The following is a 27167-nucleotide window of genomic DNA, read 5'->3' as shown; positions in this document are numbered from 1 at the left end:
ACATAACACTCACTTTTTTCCCCAAAAAGGGGAGGAAAATAGCAGTGAGTCTTATAGAGCTAATACTAATGACCGCTACCATTATGGAAGCCGTCTTCAGGGAGAGGTGAGTTTAGCTCTGCACTGGCTGTACTCACCGCTCCCTGGTCTTCTGCCAGTGACAACACTGCGTACAGCGTCAGGATGTAGTGCACGTAGGAACGAATTATGACCTGACGCTATATGACATTAGGTCACAGTGCAGCTCTAGGTCAGCAGAAGACCATGGAGTGGTGAGTGTCAGGATAGTCCAGAGCAGTAGAGGTAAGGTATTCATTTATTTTTTGTTTTGTCTGATGGTGCTTGGGGGTCTGAGCAGAGGTGTGAGGAGGCATAGGGGGCTGATACAGAGGTCTGATGGAGCTTGGGGTATGATGGGAGTCTGATCTGAGGTCTGATGGAGCTTAGAGGTCTAGGTTCTATTTGATGTGTGATGAAAAATATTTTTTTCCTTACATTCCTTCGCTGTATCCTAGGTGCTTTTTTGGTCCGTTGCATCTTAATGGAGCGAAAAATATGGCATATGTAAACTGTTCCATGTTGAACATTTTAATGATTCATTATTACATGTGTCTTAGATGTCTAAATCAGATCATAAATTGTGGATCTTAAACACAGCGTATGACCATACTGTAGATGTCTGGCCACCCAACTTCTGCACTTTTTGGTGTCTTCCAGACTTTCACATTCTGTTCCCAGCAGAAGAACCTCAGAACAGTGACTTTATTTACCAAGGTGTCTGACAGTGACTCAGCCTAAGGCCTAACAGACGTACTGCTCACCCTCCTATAGTTACAGCACCGTAATGGTTGACTCAAATAAATAGAAAAGCACTTGCCATTCCCTAAAAATAGACCTGAAGTATCATAGTCCCAACATAGCTCAGCAACCTGATAAAACAGCTGCCACTTGCTCTCGCCAGACACAGAGGGACACAGGTCCTGCTTGGGACACAGGGAAACTGACAACCCATTTGGGGACTTTCTACTCAGAATCTGGAAGGCCTGTTTTCATGTAAGTTAATGCAATAAATTCTAATACACTATATTATATGGTGTCGTTAATTTACTCTAAAACAACATCATTAGCACCTGTAGTAGTGACTATGGAAACTCATTTATGTAGATACTATGTTGCTGTACTATTGTTCTTAGATTGATTTTATATAATTTTGCATATAACTTTTTCTTGTGTGTTTGAAAAATAGAACTTTATATTTCTTCTATTTTGAACTATGAAGAACAGTGTTACGGTATCTTGAGTGTTACGGAATATAGGAGCACTAGGGTTATACATTACAGGGTAGTTAATGGAAAAACTGATAGATTACAACATTGTGTTTCTATCTATTATTTCACATTTGGTTGGTGTCTTCTCAATTTTATAGCCATTGTTTCACATTAATCCTAAATTCTAGTATTAGCAAAGCTGCTTTTATAGAAACATTCATCGGTTGTATCCAAAGTGAAAACAGCATAGGGGTTTTACAATTTAAAGGATAAAAAGTGGCATGCTTTAAAATTTCTGGGGGGACTGAAAAATACTGCAAATTTCTCTATTTCCCTTTTGCTGATGTGGCCCATCTGGTTGCAACAAGTCTCATGGTCAGAAAAAGTACTAACAAGAAGATGTAATGTAAATTTGTTGTATCTGTCAGTTGTGAGGTTGGATGCCGTGACTTACGTCAAACATTACTAAATCAGAATTATGTTATATGGTAATATTATAGATCAATGGTGGTAGGCTCACCGATCAACATAACACAGGTTGAATGTGTTCTGCTATAGCATCTGGTAATTATCACATAACTGATAGAGTGATCTAGAAGCTATGCGGAAAGGTTATAGAAATAGGAAATAGTTTTAGCATGGTACCTGATTCTCAGGCCTACAAAGGATACAAAGGATAATGGGTTGGATAGATAGATATCCAGGTGTGCATACCCATCATACCCAAGAAGACTAGAGGCTGTAATCGCTGCTGAAGGTACTTCAACTAAGTCCTGAGTAAAGGGTCTGAATATTTATGCCAATGCAAGATTTAAGTTTTTCCTTTCCGCAAATATTCTGAAAATTCTGTTTGCACTTTGTCATCATGGGGTAATGAGTTCAGAATGATGGGGGAACACTTTTTTGTTTCTTTTAGCATAAGGTCACAAGATAACAGAGTGAAAGTATCTGAAGACTTTCCAAATGCATTGTAAGCATTATTAATCCATACAGAACACACTGATATTTAACTATTTTCACGATAGATTGATAGCAGATGATGATAGATAGAGATGGCCTTGTGGCTTGCCCGGTGATTGTTTCGCGGCGAACTTTGCGTGTTCGCGATTCGACAAACATGCGAACATATGGAGATATCCGCGCCCGCCATATTCTTTTACATTGTCAAGAACTTTGACCCATGACACATCTATCAGGTGGTACAGGACAGCCAATTGAAAAGTTTCAGCACATGGACATACCCCCTACGTTATAAATGAACCTGATCTGGCCGCCATTTTACATTCAGTGTTTTGCCAGTGTAGGGAGAGGTTGCTGTGTGGAGCAGGGACAGGCTGTTAGGGACACCAAACGCTAGCTAATAGGGCCACAAAAGTCCTTTTAAGGACTGGTATAGGTGTACTATCGATAGGTGTGAAACACAGAGGGGTGTAATACACTTATAATATACTTTTATAATGAGTCAAAAACACATAGATCTATATAGTGATCACCTGGATGTCAGGGGCCTAGGGGCTAGGGGCTTACTAGGGCCATTTATATATAGGGTAAGGTTCCAGACGGGCTTGCTCTTATCAGGGCGGATGGTCTGTGGTTAGGCCATCAGGACTAGAATAGCACCCCCCTGTAGAGCAATATCAGGGACAGTTCTTTGCCCACCCAGTCCTTCAATATCATCATCTAGCCCGGGGATAGATGTTTTTTACTTTAACTCCGGGATTCATGGATGTTTACTGGAACCCCCTGGATAGTGGTAGGACATATGGTTTCTGATTTGGTGCCGCCGAGCACTTGTTATTGCCGACCACATCTATGCTTTTTGCTTAACTTTTATTATTTAATTTATTTTTATTTTGAGGGATATCTTTTCCATTCACACGTCCGCAAAATGGGTCCGCATCCATTCCACAAATTTTTGGAATGGGTACAGACCTATTCATTTTCAATGGGGGCGGAATGTGCTGTCCGCATCCACATCTACGGATCCGCACTTACGCATCCATACTTCCGTTTCTGCAAGAAAATAGAACATGTCCTATTCTTGCCCACAATTGCAGACAAGATTAGGCATTTTCTATTATAGTGCTGGTGATGTGCGGTCCGCAAATTGCGGAATGCACATTGCCGGTGTCCGTGTTTTGCAGATTCGCAAAACACTTAGGGATGTGTGAATGGACCCTCATAGTAACATTATTAAAGGTTAAGTTTTATCTTTATGTATATTCTAATGGATTGCCTTCCTTGTACAATGTTATAATATACTTTCTATGTTAGAAAGTATATTATAGTGTATTTGTATTGTGTGGCAGTTGTGTGCGGATCTACTGGTGTGAGATACCAGTCGATCCCCCAAAAAACTGATTGAAGCGGGGTGATACAGCCGGGTCCATAAATATTGGGACATCGACACAATTCTATCATTTTTGCCTCTATACACCACCACAATGGATTTGAAATGAAACAAACAATATGTGCTTTAACTGCAGACTGTCAGCTTTAATTTAAGGGTGTTTACATCCAAATCAGGTGAACGGTGTAGGAATGACAACAGTTTGCATATGTGCCTCCCACTTGTTAAGGAACCAAAAGTAATTCTCAGCTATTCCATGGCCAGGTGTGTGTTATTCCCTCATCCCAATTACAATGAGAAGATAAAAGGTCCAGAGTTCATTTCAAGTGTGCTATTTGCATTTGGAATTTGTTGCTGTCACTATCAGTGAAGCAAGCCATCATTAGGCTGAAAAAACACAACAAACCCATCAGAGAAATAGCAAAAACATTAAGCGTGGCCAAAATAACTGTTTGGAACAATCTTAAAAAGAAGGAACGCATCTGTGAGCTCAGCAACACCAAAAGACCCGGAGGACCACGGAAAACAACTGTGGTGGATGACCGAAGAATTCTTTCCTGGTGAAGAAAACACCCTTCACAACAGCTGGCCAGATCAAGAACACTCTCCAGGAGGTAGGTGTATGTGTGTCAAAGTGAACAATCAAGAGAAGACTTAACCAGAGTGAATACAGAGGGTTCACCACAAGACGGAAACCATTGGTGAGCCTCAAAAACAGGAAGGCCAGATTAGAGTTTGCCAAACAACATCTAAAAAAGCCTTCACAGTTCTGGAACAACATCCTATGGACAGATGAGACCAAGATGAACTTGTACCAGAGTGATGGGAAGAGAAGAGTATGGAGAAGGAAAGGAACTGCTCATGATCCTAAGCATACCACCTTATCAGTGAAGCATGGTGGTGGTAGTGTCATGGCGTGGGAATGTATGGCTGCCAATGGAACTGGTTCTCTTGTATTTATTGATGATGTCACTGCTGACAAAAGCAGCAGGATGAATTCTGAAGTGTTTCGGGCAATATTATCTGCTCATATTCAGCCAAATGCTTTAGAACTCATTGGACGTCGCTTCACAGTGCAGATGGACAATAACCCAAAGCATACTGCAAAAGCAACCAAAGATTTTTTTAAGGGAAAGAAGTGGAATGTTATGCAATGGCCAAGTCAATCACCTGACCTGAATCCGATTGAGCAGGCATTTCACTTGCTGAAGACAAAACTGAAGACAAAATGCCCCAAGAACAAGCAGGAACTGAAGACAGTTGCAGTAAGGACCTGGCAGAGCATCACCAGGGATGAAACCCAGCGTCTGGTGATGTCTATGCATTCCAGACTTCAGGCTGTAATTGACTGCAAAGGATTTGCAACCAAGTATTAAAAAGTGAAAGTTTGATTTATGATTATTATCATGTCCCATTACTTTTGGTCCCTTAACAAGTGGGAGGCACATATGCAAACTGTTGTAATTCCTAAACCGTTCACCTGATTTGGATGTAAATACCCTCAAATTAAAGCTGACAGTCTGCAGTTAAAGCACATCTTGTTTGTTTCATTTCAAATCCGTTGTGGCGGTGTATAGAGCCAAGAATTGTGCTGATGTCCCAATATTTATGGACCTGACTGTATATAACAATATACTTTCTTTATAGTACATTTGGGTACTGTATAGTGCAGTTGCGCATGCACGTACGCGAAAATTATATTGCCTATATTTCGCATTGAAAAAAATTATGAATGGAGATCGCAAATTCGAATAATACATCTGGTATATCACTGTCCATGTTGTGGGACTATTTGTGCACTTCTAGTAATTATTTCTTGGCTGCAAATATGACATGAAGGTTTTTTCTGGTTCGCCTGGTTCGCGAACATTTGATCTTGTTCGCTCGATCGCGTTCGCGAACCGTCCCGGCAGGTATTTGTCCATCACTAATAATGGATAGATATATGATCGATAGATAGATGGCAGATAATAGATAGCAGATGAGCGATAGATAGATACCAGATGATAATAGATAGATGATAGATAGATAGATAGATAGATAGATAGATAGATAGATAGATAGATAGATAGCATATTTAGGCCCTTCAGTCTACAGCTAGTCTCCTGGACTAAATAAATAAAAGATACATATTATGCAGCTTCAATATAGCAGCCCAATAAATATATCTTCCTCTAAGCCCACTTGCAAATATCTAAGATTCTTCAGCAAACTTCAGGCCTTTTCTATCCCCACAGGATATATTTAAGGTCATCTAGCTATTCGATATTTCACATCAGAAGACTGGGGAGAAGTATTAATCTGAAGTGGGCAGGGGTGCTGTAAATACAGCATGGGGGCACACAAAATAAAGCTCTGTTTAACATGCCTAGGATGTTTGGTTGAAGAAGAGGAGACCTGCTAGAGACAGCTGTCTGCTGGTAGAAGGGTCTGCTTCCTGGTGCCTGGGGACAGCTGCACAGGACTTCACCACAATACTGTTCTTAGAATACTTTACCACATTCCTGGGTCGGACATAATTCCCCAAAGACCAAAATACACCATAGTTTGATCTATTTTGCTGCAATCAGACATAGACACCAGTTGTCATGGGATGGAATAACATTCTTCCAGTTTTTGGTGCTTTTGTCATAGCAGGAGTTTTCCATGAACACATTGTCTTATACCACTGGGATTTTTTTCTTGTTTTGTTTCTTTTTAGTGATGATCAAGCATGCTCAGCCGAACACCAGTCAGTCCCCAGCCGCCACTATTTTTCCAGGTGTGCTGCCTTGCACCAGCATGTGTCCCGTAACATCACCCATGCCCTGACCAACGCAGTTATTGGGAAGGTCCACTTAACGACTGACACATGGACAAGCGCTTTTGGCCAGGGATGCTACATTTCCCTGACGGCACACCAGGTGAACGTTGTGGAGGCCGGGAGCTAGTCGTACCCTGGGATGGCACAGGTGCTGCCGATGCCAAGGATTGCGGGCCCTACTTCCATCAGGATTTCCGCCACCACTTACATTAGTGGCTGCAACCCCCCCTTCTCCTCCTCCACCTTCTCCTCCACTTCCACATCTAAATTCTCATCTTGCAGCACCAGTCAGCCATCAGTCAGTAGCTGGAAGCAGTGTAGCACTGCAGTGGGGAAGCGGCAACAGGCCGTGCTGAAACAAATTTGCTTAGGTGACAAACAACACACCGCCGCAGAGCTGTGGCAGGGTATAAGGGAATAGACTGAGCTGTGGCTCTGGCCACTCAACCTACAACCAGTCATGGTTGTATCTGATAATGGCCGTAACTTGGTGGCGGCTTTGGAGCTCGGCAAGCTCCAAAGCCCATGTGTTCTACTCAAGCACCCAAGCACTTTGGTGCTCGATCAACACTATTTATTTTACAATAAAAGTAGTTGCTTTTTTGCAGAAATTTTAATGACTGAAAATCAGTTCTGTCCATCTAAATGGGGCTTTTCGGTGACAGGCGCATGGATTTCTGCAAGCCAACAACTGGAGTACACTGCTGCTCCTTTCAATTCTATGGGGCTGCTGGAGATAGCCGAGCACTTTCCCATAGAGCTGATGGGCGATGCAGACACATATTCAGGCTTGGGAATGAGTGCTGTTCTTATGAAAGGCGGGTGACACAGGTGTTGGACCCCTGCCGATCAGACACTTATCCATTGTCCTGTGGATAGGGGATAAGTTGTTAGTTTGGGACAACATTTTTAAGAAATTTGGAGAGGTTTTTTTCTTTGAAAACTTTAGTGTCCAGTCTCCTGAGGCTTCCACCCACCCATACCATTGCTATCTACTTCCTCTGATTAAATGCTGTGATCAGACCTAACAGTGTGCAGGTGTTAGTTCTAGTTATTACTTGGACAGGATTTGGGGGGAAAAAGTCCTCAGCTTTTCCTAGAACCTCTAAACAAAACCTATGGTTTAAACAGAGCCTAATAAGATGCATGGTTTATTATACTTATATTCATATAATGAAGATTATTATTTTTTAACATTGATGAAATTGCATTGAGTTACTTTTCAATATGACCAACATCAAAACGTATATATGTTAAGGTAAAAACCAAATACAAATAGACATTAAAATATTGTTTCATAGTTACAGTATTTTTTATCGTTACATATTTAACAGACGTTAGGTATTAACTAGGAACCATACAATAGATACTGGATCCATGAGTTGGACCTGTCTTCAATGGCTGACATGTATAAAGTCCATCAGATTAGACAGACACACTGGCTTCTCATCCTGCTATTATGAGTGCCTAGCCATCTATGAGAATTCCACAAGGCAGGGCACGTCAGAGGCGCCAGAGATTACCAGTCCATTGTCAGAGCAGATATTTTCATTGAATGTCAGGGCCGATGTCACCAGCCTATGTCCATTTATTACAAGAGCAGATGTTGGCATTCTATCATCTCTGGCACCGACAGTCATTCAGGGTTTTTTATATACATAAAAAATTAGCACATCTGACATAGGCGTCCTGTATGTACATACCTGTTTTGTTGTGAAGATTAGAACAAACTACATAAAAGAACCCATGTCTGTAACTGTGCTGGGCGCTAGGAGTTTATTAGGTGACAAATTCATAGTATTCCAGAGGCAGGGTGACATTAATATGGAATGCCTGCCTAAAATTCCTCTAACTGCAAAAATATGGTTAAAAATAATACAATACCATTACTGCAGATCTGCAACAAAGTTCAAGCCACTGCCAAAGATTTATTTCAGAGCACAGAAGCATAAAACGGTGACGTTTAGGCATGCAGGCCTACTAAAAGCTGGAAGAATTCCTGCAAGCTAAAATATTGCTGTTTTATGCCTCTGTGCCCTGAAATAAAGCTTTGAACATTTCACGTTGGTGGCGCCCTGGACTTTTTCTTTATATTGGCTTTCAATATCAGGAGTAGTGTGAATATGAACCTTCATTCTGCAAGATTCTGCTCCTGCAAGTGCCCAGGAGGTGGAGCTTCTCTGGAAGTGCCCTCTGCATTGAGCTTCTTCACAACCCCTCCCCTCTGCTCTGACTGACAGCTGTAGCATCCATCCAGGAGACCTCTACAGCTGTCACCCAGAGCAGAGGGGCTGTGAAGTAGCGCAATACAGTGAGTTCAACTCCTGGGCACTTGCAAGAGCAGAATCTGGCAGAATAAAAGTCCATATTCACACCACTAATAATAAAAGTTCTACATAAGATATTATTATACTGCTCTCCCTGGCCCTACATAGTGTTGTCAGCAGTTTAGCATGGACAAAACCGCTGACAGACTCTCTTTAATATGATTTTCAGTGTCCCCTGTTAGCAGTGGAGACCTGTTTGGTGAGTGTCATTCCATCTACTATTAAAAGTTTATTACAGCATCGTATAGATACTCTCATATTTCCTGTTAACCATGGCCGCAGGCCGAATTCACACTAGTGATCCGCCAGTGGTCCCATTTATTTCCATCAGTTCAATCAGTGTATTCATATAATCCATAGTCAGGATGTGCTCTGACCACACTGGAATTTTTGTTTCTATATTTTGGACAGATTCCATTGATTGTTATGGGACTTAAAGAGCTTGTCTTGTATATCTCTCATATATTTTCTAGTACAGCATGGGGGATGCTCGGCCACCACTCCAGCTCACCTCGGTCATCCCAGTGAAGGGGATATTAGGAAAAGGCGTCTATTAGAAATAGCAGATTTTTCAACTCCTTAGCATATTTTCCGGAGTAATTCAGCATTTTGAACCTAATAGTTCTATGAAAACTGTGGGTAAACCCGAGATGTGTGAAGTGTGAAGTCACAAGGAATAATAGCATGGGACTGGCAGGGCTGCATTGTGTGCAGTCACCGAGATGGGGATTACAGGAGCTGATTGTAGACAGGCTCTAGTGCCCGGTCTGGATGGGCTGCCGCTGACTCTGCAGTTTACTCTATAGACACAGGCAGGGCACAACGGTTGGTGTCCTTAGTCTCTCTACAAAAACACAAGACTACGATGGATATGAACAGGTGGGTGGATGTCTTTCATGTGGATATTTAAAATTAGGCTGTACAATGCAGAAGGGGGCTATAGGGAAATCTACACATTATTCCAGTTTAGATGTTTTCAGAATATCATTGCTTTACTTAGAAAATAACAGTATTGGTACCGTTCTTACTGTCCTAAGTTAATGCTGTTCTGTTCAACAGCATTATATAGGAAATATGTTCATGTATCTATACTAGTAATACTATGAAGAAAGATACTTAATTTTGTTCATTGCGCAAATATTATGTTTGCAATGTAGCAGACCTCACTGTGATATCATATGTGTGTGTGTCATATTTCAAGTTGTGTAACTGCTAAATAAATTATAGAAATACTGTAGATAGATAGATATACAAAGCAATCAGAAAGACTTTAGAGCCTTTCAGTTTTTAACATTTTGTTATGTTGCAGCCTTGTGCTAAAATTAAAAAATAAATAAATCAAGTTTTGCCTATCAATCTGCCCTAGCTACCTTATAATGAGAAAGTGAAAACTGGATTTTCTACATTTTTGCAAAAAAAGAAAAACTCTAGTTTTGCATGGATATAAGTATTCAGACCATTTGCAATGACACTGCAAATTTAGCTCTGGGGGCTTCCCATTTCTCTTCATCATCCTTAAGATGTTTCTACATCTTGATTGGAGTCCACCTGTGGTAAATTCAGTTGATTGGACTTGTTTTGGAAAGTCACACCCTTGTCTATATCAGGTCTCACAGCTGACATTGCAAAAAACAAGCCATGATGAAGAAAGAACTGCCTGTAGAGCTCAGAGACAGGTTTATGTGGAGGTTACATTTCCTATAGCTGGCCTCCCCATCAAACTAAGTAATCAGGGTAAAAGAATCTTGGTAAGAGAGGTGACCAAGAACCCAATGGTCACTCTGGCTGAGACCCAAAGATCCTGTGTGCAGATGGGAGAAACTTTCAGAAGGTCATCCATCACTGCAGAACTCCACCAATCTGGGCTTTATGGCAAAGTGGCCAAAAAGAAGCCTCAGTAAAAGACACATAAGAGCCTGCCCGGAGTTTGAAAAAACAACAACCACACTGTGAAAAACAAGATTCTGGTCTGAAGAAACCAATAATCACTGCAAAAAGTGCACCACAATGAAATGCAACTGACAATACTGGCTAATTCCTCAGGCTGATGTTAAAAACTAAAACTTTAGCCAATGTATTCCAGTCATGTGGTGCATGTGGTCCGCTGCCAACATCCTCCATTGTATGCATTTTTGCTGGGGATTGCTGCTAGCAACAGATCACATACTAAGAAATTGCTCCCCCGGTTATAAACACGCTACAGTGTTTGGGGTTTTTGAGAATTTCCTCCCATTTAGGCAACTTTTTTTTATTGATTTTCCTGAAGAAACCAAGATTGAACATTTTGGCCTCAATTTTAAATGTCATATCTGGAGGAAACCAGACACTGCTCATCACCTTTTGAGCTATGGAGGTGATTTTCAGTGCCTGGGAAAGGTAGACTGGTTAGGGGTGAAGGAAAGGTGTATGAGGCAAAGTACAGAGATATCCTTAATGGAAACCTGATCCAGAGTGCTATAGACCTTAAAATGGGCTAAAGGTTCACCTTCCAAAAAGGAAATGAACCTAGACTCACAGCCAAGACAACACAGGAGTGGCTTAGGGACTAAGCCACACTGGCTTCTCATCATATTCTGTGAATATCTTTGAGTGGCCCAACCAGAACCCTGACTTGGAACCAATCGAACATCTCTGGAGAGACCTGAAAGTAGTTGTCTACTGACTGTCCCCATTCAATCTGACAGAGCTTGAGAGGATCTGCAGAGAAGAATGGGGAAAAATCTGTCAATTCCAGATGTAAAAACCTTGTGGCATCAAACCCAAGAAGACTGCAGGCTGTAATTGTTGCCAAAGATGCTTCAAATTCTAAGTAAAAGGTCTAAATACGTATGTTAACGAAAGATTTTAGTTTTTCCTTTGCAATAAATTTGCAATTTCAGAATGATGGGGACAAACTAGATTTTTTTTTTCTTTTAGCATAAGGTCACAACAAAACAGCATGTTAAAAAAGTGAAAAGGTCTGAAGACTTTCTGAATGCATTGCATGCATTATTGATTTATATGGAACAGATTGGTAATAACCCTAATTTTGATAATCTTTCAGGGTACTGTAGTCCCCCCATTCCAGTTATTACGTTAGTTGCCCTCCTGTGGACCCTCTCCAGCTCTGCTATGTCTGCTTTGTTCACTGGAGCCCAGAACTGTACACAGTACTCCATGTGTGGTCTGACTAGCGATTTGTAAAGTGGTAGGACTATGTTCTCATCCTATGTTTTGAAACATAGGACAAAGATGATATTTTAACGTCAAGTTGTCCCCTATCTACAGGATTGGGGATCACTATTAGATCAGTGGGGGTCTGACTGCTGGGACCACCACTAATCATGAGACAGGGGTCCTGTATCTAGCAGGCATCCATCTATAGCTGGTCTGTCTATGTACTTGTCTGTCTATCGATCTGTCTGAGCTCTCTGTGGGTCAGACAGATAAATGCTGTCTGACCCACAGGTATAAAAGCTGTTTTGATTTAATTCTGTCATTCCTGTCATGTCATTATGGGGTAATGTCAGGGTGCTGTCACTCCTTCTACTCCTATCTGTCTGTTCATAGTAAATTCTTCCAGTGCAAACTGCAAAGAAAAACAAGGGGGTCAGTCAGCACAGCCCAATGCGCAGGTGCATGTTGCTGTGGCTGAAAACACAAAGTAAAAAATGCAATGCAACAGCTCTCTGCAAACCAAATAAAGTAAAAAAAGTTTTTAATGCTATGCGTATTATGTAAATTAGAGATAGAGATTAGACATAACAGGTAGAATTTAGTATTAGGTTCCCATCTTACAGAGATCGCCTTGACGTGTGGCAGACGGGCCCAAATAATTTTGTACAAAATGTATTTGCCAAGCATCTCTAATTTACATAATAAGCATAGCATTAGAATTAGAATACTTTTTTGTACTTTATTTGGTTTGCAGAGAGCTGTTGTTGCATTGCATTTTTTACATAGTAAATTCTTATATGCTATTTAATTCCTAAATATATTTTCTGTTACTTATACTGATGCACCACCACTAAAGTACCCCCCAATCAACTTTCAGACAAGGCCCCTTGCAGATGAGCAAGAGCGGATTAGGTCCGGATGCGTTGCGGATGCATTCAGTGAAAAATGCGCGATTTCACAAGCAAGTTCATTCAGTTTTGTATGTGATCGCGTTCAGTGGTTCCGTTTTTATCGCACGGGTGCAATGCGATTTAATGCGCTTTGTACGAGCGTGATAAAAAACTGAAAGTATACAAACATCTCTTAGCAACCATCCTTGAAAAACACATCTCATCCGCACTTGCTTGCGGATGCGATTTTCATTAAGCCCCATTATCTTCCATGGGGCCAGCGTTGCGTGAAAAACGCAGAATATAGAACTTGCGATTTTTACGCAACGCGCAAGTGTTGTGTGAAAAACAACGCTCATGTGCACAGACCCATTGAAATGAATGAGTCCGGATTCAGTGCTGGCGCAATGCATTCGCATCACGCTTTGCACCCGTGCCAAATACTCGCTTGTGGGAAAGGGGTCCAATTCTAAGCATGTTTTTGGGTGTGGAATGTGTAATAGTTTTTATGTTCCTTTCAAAATTTGGGCCCATGGTGCCGGTGTACATGGCCTGTGCTAATAACTGTGTGGATACCAGACGATTTGTAGAGATTGTTGAACAGCGGCAAATACATTCCTGCAGGTTTGTTTTGCTTTAGATGGTAGTTCCAAATGTAGCTTTTCCGTCTGATCATTATCGTTTTGGGTCTGTGCTCCATACTTGTAAATGAAGATGTATTTGCCTAGAGACAATGCTGCAGGCCATGTATGGAGATTAGTATTTTAAGGCTGCAGTAAAGGAGCAGATGTCCAGTTAAAACCAATTCAGTTGAGTTAATTTTGTTGTTTTAGAGCTTCCTGTAGCTATCCTGGCTGGGAAATGCATATTTGGAATATTTTAAAGGCACATGCTACTTATTTTAGGCTGACTTATCTTGTGAGTAATGATAAGGAGAAATTCTAACTGTGTTTTCCAATTAGAGGAATGTGCGTAAGACAAGTTGATAAACCAAAAAGAAACAGGCACCCAGTGGTAACATGATAAGCACATACGCTGCATTAACATGTAAGAATGGTTCAGGTAGGGTTAGGGTTGTTTCAAATAACATATACTCTTACAAAGTCGTATTTTAGTGCATCCCTACAGTAGAGTATAGCAAGTTATAGCTGGTCAATTCAAACTAAGATCTAAAATTGGAAGTTGACTGCTTCCCACTGCGTTATTTGAAGAACAGAAACATGGTAGTCCCCAATTATTCTTTTTTCTCAGAAATCCAAATGGTGGTTTACAGTCTTAGAATTAAAAATAAATCACCAACTCTATTAAGTTCGAGCAATGAAAATAATGGGCAAGTACAATTGGTGTTTTTTCCACCAGGTCATAGGCAGGCACAGGGACAGCTAGAACACTTCAGTAGGACCTGAGCAAGCTCCTTCTAAATGACCTTTCTAGACCAGGATACCCAGGCTAACTTCTGTCAGGAGTAATTAGAATTTTAGTGGAGGTAGGCTTTAAAAAGGGTTGGCCTATCTGGTACATTGATGGCATATGGCTAGGATAGGTATGTCAGATAGGTATGGGTCTCACCTTAAGACCAGCTCTTGTCTCCAGAATGGGCCCCCAAAAGTGAAGGAGAGCATACCATGCATGCACGGCGTGCTCTTCATTAATCACTATTGGAGTTTCATAATGATGGATAGAGAGCCTACCGTGCAAGCATGGCCACCTCTCCATTCACAGCTATGGGACTACTGGAATTAGGCCAGCACTCAGTTATTCTTGGAACCCCCACAGCAGTGAACAGAGGGTGGCTGCGCATATGCGGCTGCTCTCTCACTTATTCAGGGGTCCCGTTCTGGAGAAAGGAGCTGATCCAAAATGTGAGACCCACACTTATCTGACATTGATAGCATATACTAGCAATATGTCATCAATATCCCAGATGGATTACCCCTTTGAGAAAAACTATTTTCAAACGGTGTGATTAGAGTAGTTATAGGTTCATAGGATGGCAGTAAATATCACATAACATGGTAATTATGGGAATAATAATGATATTATCTGCGGTGGTGAAGGGCAGTAAAGTTGCCTCAACAGTCTAATGTATTTTATCTAAATAAGTCAAAATGCCAAATTCCCCACTTTCACACACCATCGATGGAGAAGACGCACTCAGCTGTTATGGCTACTAACACCATCATCACTACTGTAATATTCTATCACCAAAAGTAGAGGTCATGTCACATAAGCTCTAAAGCTCTGCGATATGAGGAGGATTACATGAACCTGAGACAGGAGCTATAGTCTATAAACTGAATTTTTTTTTCCTAACCTGCAGCTATCAGGGCATGCTGGGGATTGTAGTTTGCAACAGCTGGAGAGCTGCATGTTGGGGATTACTGGTATAAAAAATAGTAATTTATAGAATATATAAATTTAGAATTTATAAAGCATAGGCACTTGTCACAGAGCAAAATAGAAAATGACTAATACCCTGTATTCAATAAGCAATGTGAATGTCTTATTTCAGATGAAGAAAGTGGTCACTGATGTACCAGAGGAAAACGTCACTGGAAAGTCGTATCAAGGACAAGTAGATCTTACCCTCCGTGAGGGAAATAGATATTGTGAAGACAGCTGCAGTCTACTGTGGACAATACAAAACCGTATGTATTTCATTCTCTACATTCCAGCTCCTTAATATTTTCACATCTATTACCATTCTGACCCACCAGTGGATGAAAGTGAATACACAATGCTATATATATATATATATATATATATATATATATATATATAAAACAATGAGGGATGTGAACGTGAAGAATTATTTAAAAAGGACATATCGAAACTCTAAAAAATATACAGTATGATAATTTGTCAGCTCACCTCAGAATAGACGTCATCCTCTCGGGAGGATGTAAGGTCAACTTCAGTGGATAATTCAAAAATTCTAATAAGCAGTGTCCAGGACCACTTGGATTTTAAATTTCACATTTTATTTTGTCATTTCAAGTAAATTTGGCATGCTTGAATGATGCTTGTGTTTAGACTCCTCAACAATCGTCCAGATTATCGGGAATGACCGTTCCTGCAATCTAAATGTGCTGCTGATCACCACCGATCATGGCTTCTGAGCAGCAGATCGTGCAGTCTAAACAGCGATCTTCTGCCCAGAAGCAATCATTTTGTATGAGGACGAGGGATTACTATAGCGATCGCTCGTCCTCCTACAGTTAAGGAGATCACTGCATGTAAAAGTTCCTTCAGTGAACGAGCAGCCAACTGTCAGGAAGGAACGCTTACTTTCCGACAATCGGTCGCTCAGTCGGCCCGTTTAAATACACCTGTGAGGTTTAAAATGCATAAGTGTCATCTAAGTATATATGATGACTACCTGAAAGGTGAACTAACTGTGATGCTAGGCAAAGCTTACAACAATTAGAGCACATTATACCTTAGAACTGAAAAAATCCAAATAGATTAGGGTATTTTTTTCCCAAAAATGGACGGTTTACAGTAGTTAAACATATAGAATTAGATAGAGGTAAGATAGATTTATGTCATTAGCAATGAAAAAGTCCTATAAGTTAATCTCTGTGTTCATAGACGCTGACCAGAAGTCAGAAAAGTGAAGGCGACCTGATACACCCAAACAGGTAGGATTTGTTTTTAATTTCTAATTTCTGATCATGTGCTTATCTAATAGTTTTCCTTAGTTAGGTAATTTTAGCCTTTTGGTGCCTTCATATGTGGTGGAAAGACTTTCCTCATGTTATCTTATGGGGCTGAAAACTGTCCATCCCTGCATTGTGTTCCGCTGCGTAATTTACATTCCGCATCGTAAATAATGTTATGCTGCTGTTTTTCTGTACGAGACTCTCCATTCAATTCAATGGCAAATTAATTCTGCAGTGGAAAACTTTGCGGAAAAATCTGTAACAAAATCCGAGCAGATTTATGTGTAAAGGCACCTTTAGGCTTAAAGTTATACTCCACCCGTAAAGGGGTTGTCTAGGCCATCAATATCAGATCGGCTGGTGTCCGACACTCAGCACCCCCTCCAATCAGCTGTCATCTTGTAAAGAAGTTGGTGCTGGAACTATACAGCTCTGTCTGTTGTGTAGTGGGTGGAGCTGGTTTCTGCAGTGCTGCTCCCATTCACTTCAAGGGCAGCAGAGCTGCCATTACCAGTTCAGTGCACTTTACAGGGATGTGTAGTTCCAGTGCTGCACCAGAGATCCACTGTAGCAGCTGATTGGCAGGGGAGTGGGGTGTTGGACCTACATCGATCTGATATTGATGTCCTATCCTGGGGATAAGAAATGACCTTTCAAATAAAAATGATTTTCACATTTAATTATTTAAAGAAGTTGCAGGTGTTTAATATATAGTCTAATGTCAGGGAATGTGATAAAATGAAATAAAATCATCACTCATCTGCTGGATATTCCCATGATGATGCTCCAGTGGAGCTCACTGGTTTTTGAATATTTTTCTTCAGCAATGACGTGTCGTATATTCATGTGACCGCTTCGACCAATAACTAAACTCTGCAGTCTCTGAGAACCTTCAGAGTGCTGACACCGGAGAGTGATTAAATTAATAAAACTATTTTTATTTTATCTCATTTCCTACTGTTAGGGTGAAGCCACATGGTCAGATTTCTGCATGCAGTTTTGGAAGTCAAAATTAGGAGTGGGTCATAAAAGGAGAGAAAATACAAAGGACAGATACAACTTCTCCTCATTTTTTAATTCACTCCTGTTTTGGTTTCCAAAAACCTGACTATGTGGCTGTACCCTTAGGGTAATGTTTTAAACTCATGGGAACACCTTTACTATATTGTCTTGCATTTATAGTAAACCTGAACACCACTAGTTTATTTTACTTGTAGTGTTTTCAAAGTTTTTGTTTATAGCACATTACGTATTAACCTACCTTTAAAGAGCACCTGTCAGCAGGATCAAAGCTATTCCATCAGGCATACTGCCTGGTTAGGTTGATCCTGCTGATTAAAATGGTACTTGTCTGAAAATCAGTTATGGCGTTCCAGAGAATTTTTTTTAAACCTTTTTACGCAAATGAGGGCTTCAGTGCACTGAGGGGCATGGCCAGCAGTGGAAATCTGAGGAGCTGAGGTGCACCGAGTAGCTAGGCCCTACCCCTCTGTGCACTGCAGCCCTTTTTCTCAGGAACTCTGCAACTGATTTTCACAAGACAGGTATCATTTTAATCTGCAAGATCAACCCTACTAGGTAGTATGCCTGGCTTAAGTAGTTTGATCCTGCTGACAGGTGCTATTCAACATGACCTCCCAGACAAAATATAAAAATAAAATTTCCCTTGAGTGTAAGTTGTAGTTCCTTCCAAAGTTACACATATCCCCATTGATTTTAACATCCATTAGGGTCTCATTGCATCCCTGTAGCCTTCTAAAGTGCTGAAGTCATAGACAGTAGTTGTCATGTCCCACCTGAGGATTTATACTGTAAACTTCCTGTACAGATTTCTGGGATCTGAGCAGGTAATCAGCCTTCAAAAGCAGCCAGGGAAAAAGCTTCATGGTTCAAAAGAATGGGAATCTGGAAAGTAAAACTTTGGAATTAGTGTTGATATTTGATTCTTAAATTTTGCCTAAAGGCTAAAATCCAACATCTTTGCATGATTTTTGTTATTCTTGTTTACTTCTTAAGATGGCAGACAACATGAAGAAGTTATCAAAGGATGCTATTAGTGAAAAGAAACATGAGGCTGAAATACCTTTACCACCTCCTCCCGACACAGCAACTGGAGAACACGATCAATGTTTTATGCCTCCACCTCCACCAAAAGAGTCATTTTCCAAATTCTATGAGCAGAGACAAGTAAATGAGCTAAAAAGACTTTATCGCCATATGCATCCAGAGCTAAGAAAGAACTTGGAGCATGCTGTGTCTAGAGACATATCCGATCTTTTAAGCAATGACGAGCCAAATCCACAGGTTGGAGTTAGCCTAGACTCAGGAGAGGTACAGTCCATGCGTTGGATCTTTGAAAATTGGAATTTGGATAACATTGGAGAACACCAGGGTAACCGAAAATTGACTGAAGAAGAAGCTGTACTTGGTAGCAATGTTAAAAATACATCTTTGCTATTTCAAGGGCAGAAATGCATTGGTGGTGAAAGGTCCTCATCTGAACTACATACAGAAGATCAGACAAAGGGAGATGTTAAGACAGCATTGTGGTTATTTGAAACACAACCACTAGATTCATTAAATAAAATCTATTCTGAAGATGCTGATGTCCAGCAAGCAGTTTTAAAAGATCCAGTTGAAAAAGGTGATGTGAAGGGAACCAAAATTCTCTTTGAGACACAATCACTAGATGAAGTTGGTCGCTGCAATTCTGTAGAAGAACATAGCATTCTTCAGTTGAAATCTGAAATACAAGAGCTGAAAGGAGATGTGAACAAAACAATCAAATATTTTCAGACTGAGCCCTTGTGTGCAATTAGAGATAAAACTGGAAATGTTCATGAGATTAAATCTATTTGTAGGGAAGAGACTCAAAGCAATGATGTAAAAACAGCCAGATGGTTGTTTGAAACTCAGCCTTTCGACACTATTCATAAGGATGCATCTAAAGTTCAGGTTATTAGAGGAATATCATTGGAAGAGATAGCAAAAGGAGGTGTGAATGCAAGCAAGTGGATTTTTGAAACTCAACCCTTAGACACAATAAAAGAGAATGTAGACGAGGGAATGTTTCAACCCTCCGAAGATGTTGTTCCAGGTGTAGACGTGAGCAAGCAACGCACTATCTTTGAAAATCAAACTCTTGACTCCATAAATGATAACACTGACAGTAAATTTGCAGGCACAGAAGAAATATTGCCTGGAGATGTAAAGTCCACTCTGTGGCTCTTTGAAACACAACCAATGGAAACTCTTAAAGGCAGTTTAGAAGTCGGGCATTTAAAAAAGGTTGAGTTATTAAGTGAGGAAAGAGGAGAAGTTCAACAAAGAAAACACATTTTTGAGACATGTTCTCTAGACAAACTTACCAACAAAGAGGATATATCAACTGGACAATACGTAACAAACACAGAAGGAGTTATAAAGGGAGACGTGAAGTCATTCAAAAATCTATTCGAAACGCTTCCGCATGAGAGCACTAGAAACCGTAAAAGTGTTCACGTCTCTAATCAGGATGAAATTAAGCTTGGGAGTGTGAAAGCGAACCAAACTTTGTTTGAAAGCACACCACTTTATGCCATAGAAGATAGTTTGGGTAATTACCATGAAGTTACATCTGTCAGTCGGGAGCAAGTAATAAGTGGTGATGTTAAAAATTACAAGTGGATGTTTGAAACAAAGCCTTTGGATCAGTTTAGTGAAAGTATCCAGAAGGTAGATGTCATTAAAGGGATTACAAAACAAGAAATTATGGCTGGTGATGTTGGAACAGCAAGATGGATGTTTGAAACACAACCTATTGATGTCATTCATCCTGATAAGAATGTAAGAGGTGAACAATGCACGGCTCAAAAGGAAGACTTACAAAGAGGTGATGTTACCAAATGTCGATGGCTCTTTGAGACCCAGCCTATTGATGCATTATATGATAAATCAGAGAAGAAAAATGAGAACGAATGTCCCATTCAAGGTGATGTTAACTCATACACTTGGTTATTTGAAACTCAACCACTTGATTCCATCACAGATTCTGAAGAGCGCTACATAACAGTACGTGTTGCTTCAACAGACAAATTGGAAAGTGTTAATGTTAAAACAACCAAGCATTTATTTGAGACTGAACCATTAGACAGTCTTTCTTCAACTAAAGAACAGAAGAAAATGATAAGATATTCTAGTCGTGTTGAAATCCAATCAGGTGAAGTTTCCAGGGTGAAAGAGATTTTTGAATCAAAGCCAAATGTGTGTGTCCCATCACAGAAGACAGATATTCCTATAGAAGGAAATATACCAGCTGGTTCAGTAAATAAATTCACTTGGCTTTTTGAAAATTGTCCAATGGACTCTATGACAATTCATGAAGCTGGAATTCAAGAATTATCTCCTGAAGAGAATATAGAAAGTGGAGATGTTGGAGGAAAAATATTTATTTTTGAAACATATTCTTTAGATCAGATCCACCAGGAATCCGATGAGACAGAAATAAACAAAGTACAAGAAGCTGTTAATAGCAGAGACGTAAAGTCCTGCACTATGCTTTTTGAAACCAAACCATTGTATGCAATCCAGGACAAAGGAGGGATATACCATGAGGTAACATCAGTAAAGAAGGAAGAAATTCAAAAGGGGGATGTGAATGGAGCAAAATGGCTGTTTGAAACAAGACCTCTTGATATGATCAATAAGGATGAAGAAGTTTTTGTCATTAGAGCAGTGACACAGGAAGATATTGAAAAGGGCTGTGTCAAGGCTGCCCGATGGAGATTTGAGACAGAACCATTGGATTCCATCTCTGACGCTGTAAAGCACACAGCTAAAACTGTTGATGATGTACAGAAAGGTGATGTCCAATTGAATAGACAACTGTTTGAGTCTCAACAAGTAAACCAGAAGAAGTATGTTCGATTAGTGAGTGTCAGCGACGTACAGAAGGGAAATGTTAGGACATCTACATGGCTCTTTGAAAACCAACCAATTGATTGCTTGAAAGGAGAAAATCAAGACCACTGTGGTATCGTAAAAGTACAAAGAGAAGACAATCAAAAAGGTGATGTTAAGAGATGCACATGGTTATTTGAGTCTCAGCCCTTAGACAGCTTGAAAGACACCGAAAGCCCTGCAGCTCCTCAAGCTACAGAAATGCTTCCCAAAGCCAATGTGAAGAGTACAACCTGGCTATTTGAAAGTACACCCCTAGATAAATTTGACTTTGAAGACTCAACTAGTGTTGAACAGAAAGAAATAAATGTAAAAGACACACTTGATGCTTTTCTTTCCCATAATATAATTCAGCATAAAGGAATTGCCATTGAAAACAATAATGGTGGACATGTAAAGATGATAAAGTATCAGTTATCCACACAGACTGCAACTGATATTCAAAAGGAAGAAATTGTAGGAGGTAACCTGCAAAGAATCCTATTACAGCTACTTCACAGAACTGATGTAGAACCTCATGGTCTATTAATTGAGGAAAACAGCAGTGGACAAATCATTGCAACTAAATTGAACCTTCTGAATACTGTCAAGTCAACAGAACAGGAGGAAGAAAATGTCAGAGATGATGTGGCCAAAGCCCTTAAAATATTGCTAAATGAAGATGCTTGTACAAAAACTGGTATCATAATGGAGGAATCAGAAAGTGGCTCAGTACAAATTATTATCTATACTCTTTCACTACACTGTAAATTTAACATGGCTCAGGAGGATATTCTAAAAGGGAATGTCAAATCCACAATTGGAAATCTACTTGCATGTCGTAAAGAAAGCAAATCAAGAAACTCTGTGAATCTGGAGCAAAATGAAAAAGGAAATGTCCAGTTGTTCACAAGCTGCATTGAAAAAGGTGATCTTGGATACTTGAAAAGTCTTCAGGCAGAATCAGACTTAGATGCTCTTGCATATTCTCAGAGTGGATGTATGCATCAAGAGGAAAATAATAAGCAAAGTAAGCAGTCAACTGATCAAAGTAAAGCAAGTTCAGAATGTGTGTTTGTTACATCTACCCCTGTGTTTCACCCATTAAAAGTTCATAAGAATATGAAAGAATGTGCTGTGGATGGAACTATGAAAGGTCTAGATACACAGAAAGCTTCATCTGGGTGCAAAACAGAAAAGAACATCAATCTGAGTAATAACACAGAAAGAAATGTAACAGTACAGAAATGCACAGGCACCAAGCAAACATCTACAGAAAAAAATACCTCTACACTGAATACAAATTCTTGTGTTGTGCCCTTGGGTTCCGACTCTAATACATTAGACAACAGCAGCGCCACTAGCACTGATCTACAAGCAGCTTTGTTGGATCTCAGACAGGCAACAGCCGAAGCTATGACCATCCAAAAACAGGTCCAGTGCAAGATACAGAACAATGCTCAAGAAATACAAGTTACCAACAGAGAAGCAGTAAAAAATATAACCCAACCAGTTCAAGCAACACTACATCAAGAACACGCAAAAGTAAAGCAAACAGCAAGCATCACGACCAATGTTAAAGATACACGCACATCTTCTGCAAGTCTTCAGATATGTACTTCATCCAACAAAAAGGTCAGTGTTTCTGAGGAGGATATGTCTTCATGTGAGAATAAAGAAATCGCTAGAGCAGAAATTAGCAATATTAAAGATGATGATGAGCCCCCCAAACAAGCAAAAAACTATTTAAATCCATTTAGTGATTGTGACTATAAGGCACAAATAGAACAAGAAGAAAGGGATCAAGATATTGTCAGAGGAGATGTAAAGGCAGCCATCAGAGCATTACAGAATGCTTCGGCAGAACAGAGAGAAATAGAAAAGGAAGAAGTTGTTAAAGGTAATTTAGCTTTCACCCTTGAATCTCTTCAAAAGTCAAATGTAAATGTTTCCAAGGGCGACTTTAAAGCAGCTATGATATACAGAAATGCAGGGCAATCTTATGCTACGCGTAAAAGGAATTCTGATGTTCAGCACATAAAAGATCAGGCTATAGAAAAGTCAATGCAGCCATTTGATAATAACTCTCCTCCTTCTCCAGCTCCTGTGACTGAACAAGAAAAGTACCAAGCTCTCAACACACGTAATGTAGATGCAACAAAAGATGACTCTGAAAAGGTGAATAATCCTATGGCAAATACTCAAGATTTCATTGCAAAGGCTTGTGAACATATAGTAGATGAGAACGCTAATGCCTCCCAAACTGGCCAAATGCCACAAAGAAAAAAGCCAGCACTACCACCAAAACCAAAGCATTTGTTACCAGGTGTATGTCCACCCCCAAGATACAAACACAAGGCTTCCTTAACAACACCATCATCTCCAACTTTTAAACCTTCAACTCCAGCCGATGAATTCAGTTTTAAAGGTATAGCAGAACCAGATAATATGACAATGCAACACCAGTCTCCAAGTAACATCCCACATTCTTGCAAGTATCCTACAGACATAAATCCAGAATATGAGAAGTATATGATTCATCACAAGGAACACAATTTTTGCAGCAAAGACCATGTTATTACCAATAACAATCTGGAAGAAAGAGTGATCAAAGTTGATCAAAACAAACAAGATTTATTAAATAAAGGCAGTGCTTCTGCAGATTCTAAGCTAACTACTCAAACAATGCCAGAAAACTATCTAAAACACAATTCAGAACAAGATGAGCATAAACAGATACTATCTGAAAATGTAAAAGATGGAAAAGTGTCATCTGATAAGTCAGTAGTTGACGTGACACAATTAAAAACCAATGTTAGTAATGCTGATAACAAGAATGTAGTAATGAGGATCAAGCGAAAAAAGGAATCAGAAGAGGCAAGACGCCAACGATTATCAATTCATATGGATGAAATAATGAAGGACAATGTAAAGGCAGCAACGGACATTTTTGAAAATTTGAAAAAACAAGATGAGTTAGAGAATATTTTGAAAAAAGTAACAGAATTGGAAGAAAAGACCAGCACTGTAGATGTAAAGTCTGTGAGGGGTTTATTTGAGACTGTTCCAGATTGGGTGGCAAGCTCAAAAGAAAAGGCTTCCCCTTGTCCTAAGAAAGAACAAAGGCAGTATGATGAAAGATTTGGGCTACAAAAGGAAGATTCTGAAAGTGTCTCATCAGTGGAACTTGCCTTTGAGGACCTTGAAAGGGCAAGTGCTGAAATCAAACATTTAAAAGAGCAGACCCTGGCAAAAATTTTAGACATTGAAGAAACAATTAAGAAAGCACTTTATGCTGTTTCCAACTTAAAATCAGATTCTGACATTGTAAGTCTTTCAAGTCTATTCCGTGAATCATTAGGAACATCTACCAATACTTCAAATAACATTAAAAAAATTTGTATTGTTTCTAGTAAAGCAAAACCTGAAAAAACACCACAACTTTTTGAACAAAAGAGCACAGAAGATGTAAATCAAGCAAAAACAGAGAACAAGAAATTAGAACTGGAGATGACTACTGGTATTTCTAGTCGACTTTCCCCTACATCTCCATCTTTCATTACCATAGAATCTGCAGCCAGAAAAACTTCCCTGGGGAGCAACAGCTCTCTACCTTCAGCTGTAATTTCAAACCAGAATGGAGACATGTCCCAAGATTTGCAAAGACAAGGTGTTAGTGGTAAAGAGCGGAATGGGATTAATTTAGATCCTTTCTATCAGCGGAGTGTATGTGACAATGGACAATCTTTGTCATCTGAATCACTTGGACTTCCAGCAGTCTATGAGCAAAAACTCAACTCACCATCAAGTCCCAATTCTCAAAGGCAAAAGAGTGTCTTAGAGTTGAAAACTGGGTTAGAAAGTCCCAAAGTAATTGGAACAACAATAGTTACAGAGAAATATGAAGAATCTGATCAGTATGGCAACAAAATCGTAAGGTCCAAGACATCTACAACAGTTACAAAACAATCTGACACTCATAGTTCGTCAACATTTGAGTTTGTATCTGCTCCTCCACGTTATGAGGTGACTGCTTCTCCTATTCTTAGAAGACATCTTATCTCATCTGTAGACAATTCAAGTAACAAAGGAAACGAGACTGGTGTGGTATTTGTCACTTTTGGTAATTCAAAACCAGCTCAGAAATGATGTTTTCATAAATTGGGTTCTTCTGTAATCAGACTAAGTCAAGCAGCACTATACAGACCAAAATAATGAGACATTGTTATAATCTCAAACATATCCTAGTTCTTCTCAATACACTTATTCCATGAATACCTTTTGGTCAAACATTGTTTTATATTCCTCTTAAGCACTAGATAACGTACAAGTAATTTAACAAATTAAATCTGCTTTAACTACAATGTAACAGTTTTGGTTACAGTGTCAGAGCAAAAATTGGAGCCGCAGGGTGGGATTTTAGATTTGGTATAGCATATAACGCTGGTCCTCCTCACCATAAAAATGCACATGAGGCCACTTATGTACATTTATTTCATTTGAGAGAGGAAAATAACCCTTCTAGCAATTGATTACTGTTTCACCCATGGAAAGCAAAGACTAGGCATATTGAAACCCTCTGAAATCTGCCTATAGAGGACAGCTAGTAGGTCCCCATACACATGAGATCATTGGCCGATTCACCAAAATTGACGGGTTCAGCAAACTACTATTCCCAGCATAACCATTTAATTTATATTGTTTTCCATTAGCACTATAGCACCTCAATCCTCAATTATTTGCCATCTTTTGCTCTGTATTCATTTTATATATTGGGTATTGACTGCCTCTAAAACTCCAACCTGATGATGGGTCATATTGGGAGAATTTTGCCCATCGAATGTTTTCAGAGCACATGCTGGTGTCTTATAACTGATTAATCTTAAAGTCTTGAACAAGATACAACACTAATTATATTTCTCAGTTAAAGTGGTTGTCTGAGTGTTTATTACCGCTAAACTATCCTCAGTATAGGTCATCAGTATCTGATAGGTTCGGGTCCAACTGCCAGCACTTCTGCCGCTCAGCTGTTTAAAGAGGCTGTGGTACTCCTGTGAGAGATGCGGCCTCCTCCTAGGTCACTGACGTTATGTTCATCAGTCACATGTCCTAGATACAGCTGTTTCATTCAAGTGAATGGGGCTGAGCAGCAATCCCAAGAAGCACAGTCTCTATCCCATGGGTAGGCAACCTCCGGCAGTCCAGGTGTTGTGAAACTATACCTCGGAAATATATAATAGTAGGATGCACAGTGAAACTATACCTCCCAGCATGCACACTTGCTCTGCTCTTCTCATATCTCCCTTAGAAATGAATTGAGCATGCTGGGAATTGTAGTTTCATAATAGTTGGAGTGCTGAAGGTTGCTAACCCCTGCTCTATCCAATGGATGGCGTTGTACTTGGTAAGCTATGAGTAGGCTGCGTGTTTCCAAGCAGCTGTTTGGCAAGGTGCTGGGAGTCAGATCCCAACCAGTACTGATGATGACCTAACCTGAGGATAACTATCAGTGTAAAACACTTAAAATCCTCTTTAAATCTACCTTAGCCATTCGATTTTGTACGCTTTTCTTAACAAGATCAGAGTAAAGAATTTTAAAATATTATGAGATCCTAATTTATATTATTTATAAGATTTCTTCAGTGTTTATGCATAGAATGTGGCATTTATAGAAATATTACCTTTGTATAGTAATTTTTTTCTCATTAAATCCTTTTATAAATCTTATACACCACTGTTTGTCACAAAACCTTTGTTTTTCATGTTGCATAATAAAATACCTATTTGCATTATA

At 39.8% G+C, this 27167-nt stretch overlaps 1 protein-coding gene across 1 annotated transcript; it reads left to right on the top strand.

The window, feature by feature from the left end:
• The first annotated feature begins 914 nt into the window (after positions 1-914).
• LOC122938046 (xin actin-binding repeat-containing protein 1-like) lies at positions 915-27167 on the top strand. Its single transcript, XM_044293315.1, has 4 exons — positions 915-1053; positions 15307-15442; positions 16386-16435; positions 18473-27167. The coding sequence occupies exon 4, from the start codon at positions 18473-18475 to the stop codon at positions 25520-25522; it is 7050 nt and encodes a 2349-aa protein (XP_044149250.1). The 5' UTR covers positions 915-1053; positions 15307-15442; positions 16386-16435; the 3' UTR covers positions 25523-27167.

This window comes from Bufo gargarizans, chromosome 5 (assembly GCF_014858855.1).
Source record: "Bufo gargarizans isolate SCDJY-AF-19 chromosome 5, ASM1485885v1, whole genome shotgun sequence".
Taxonomy (NCBI): Eukaryota; Metazoa; Chordata; class Amphibia; order Anura; family Bufonidae; genus Bufo; species Bufo gargarizans.
This window is presented reverse-complemented; position numbering and strand designations above follow the sequence as displayed.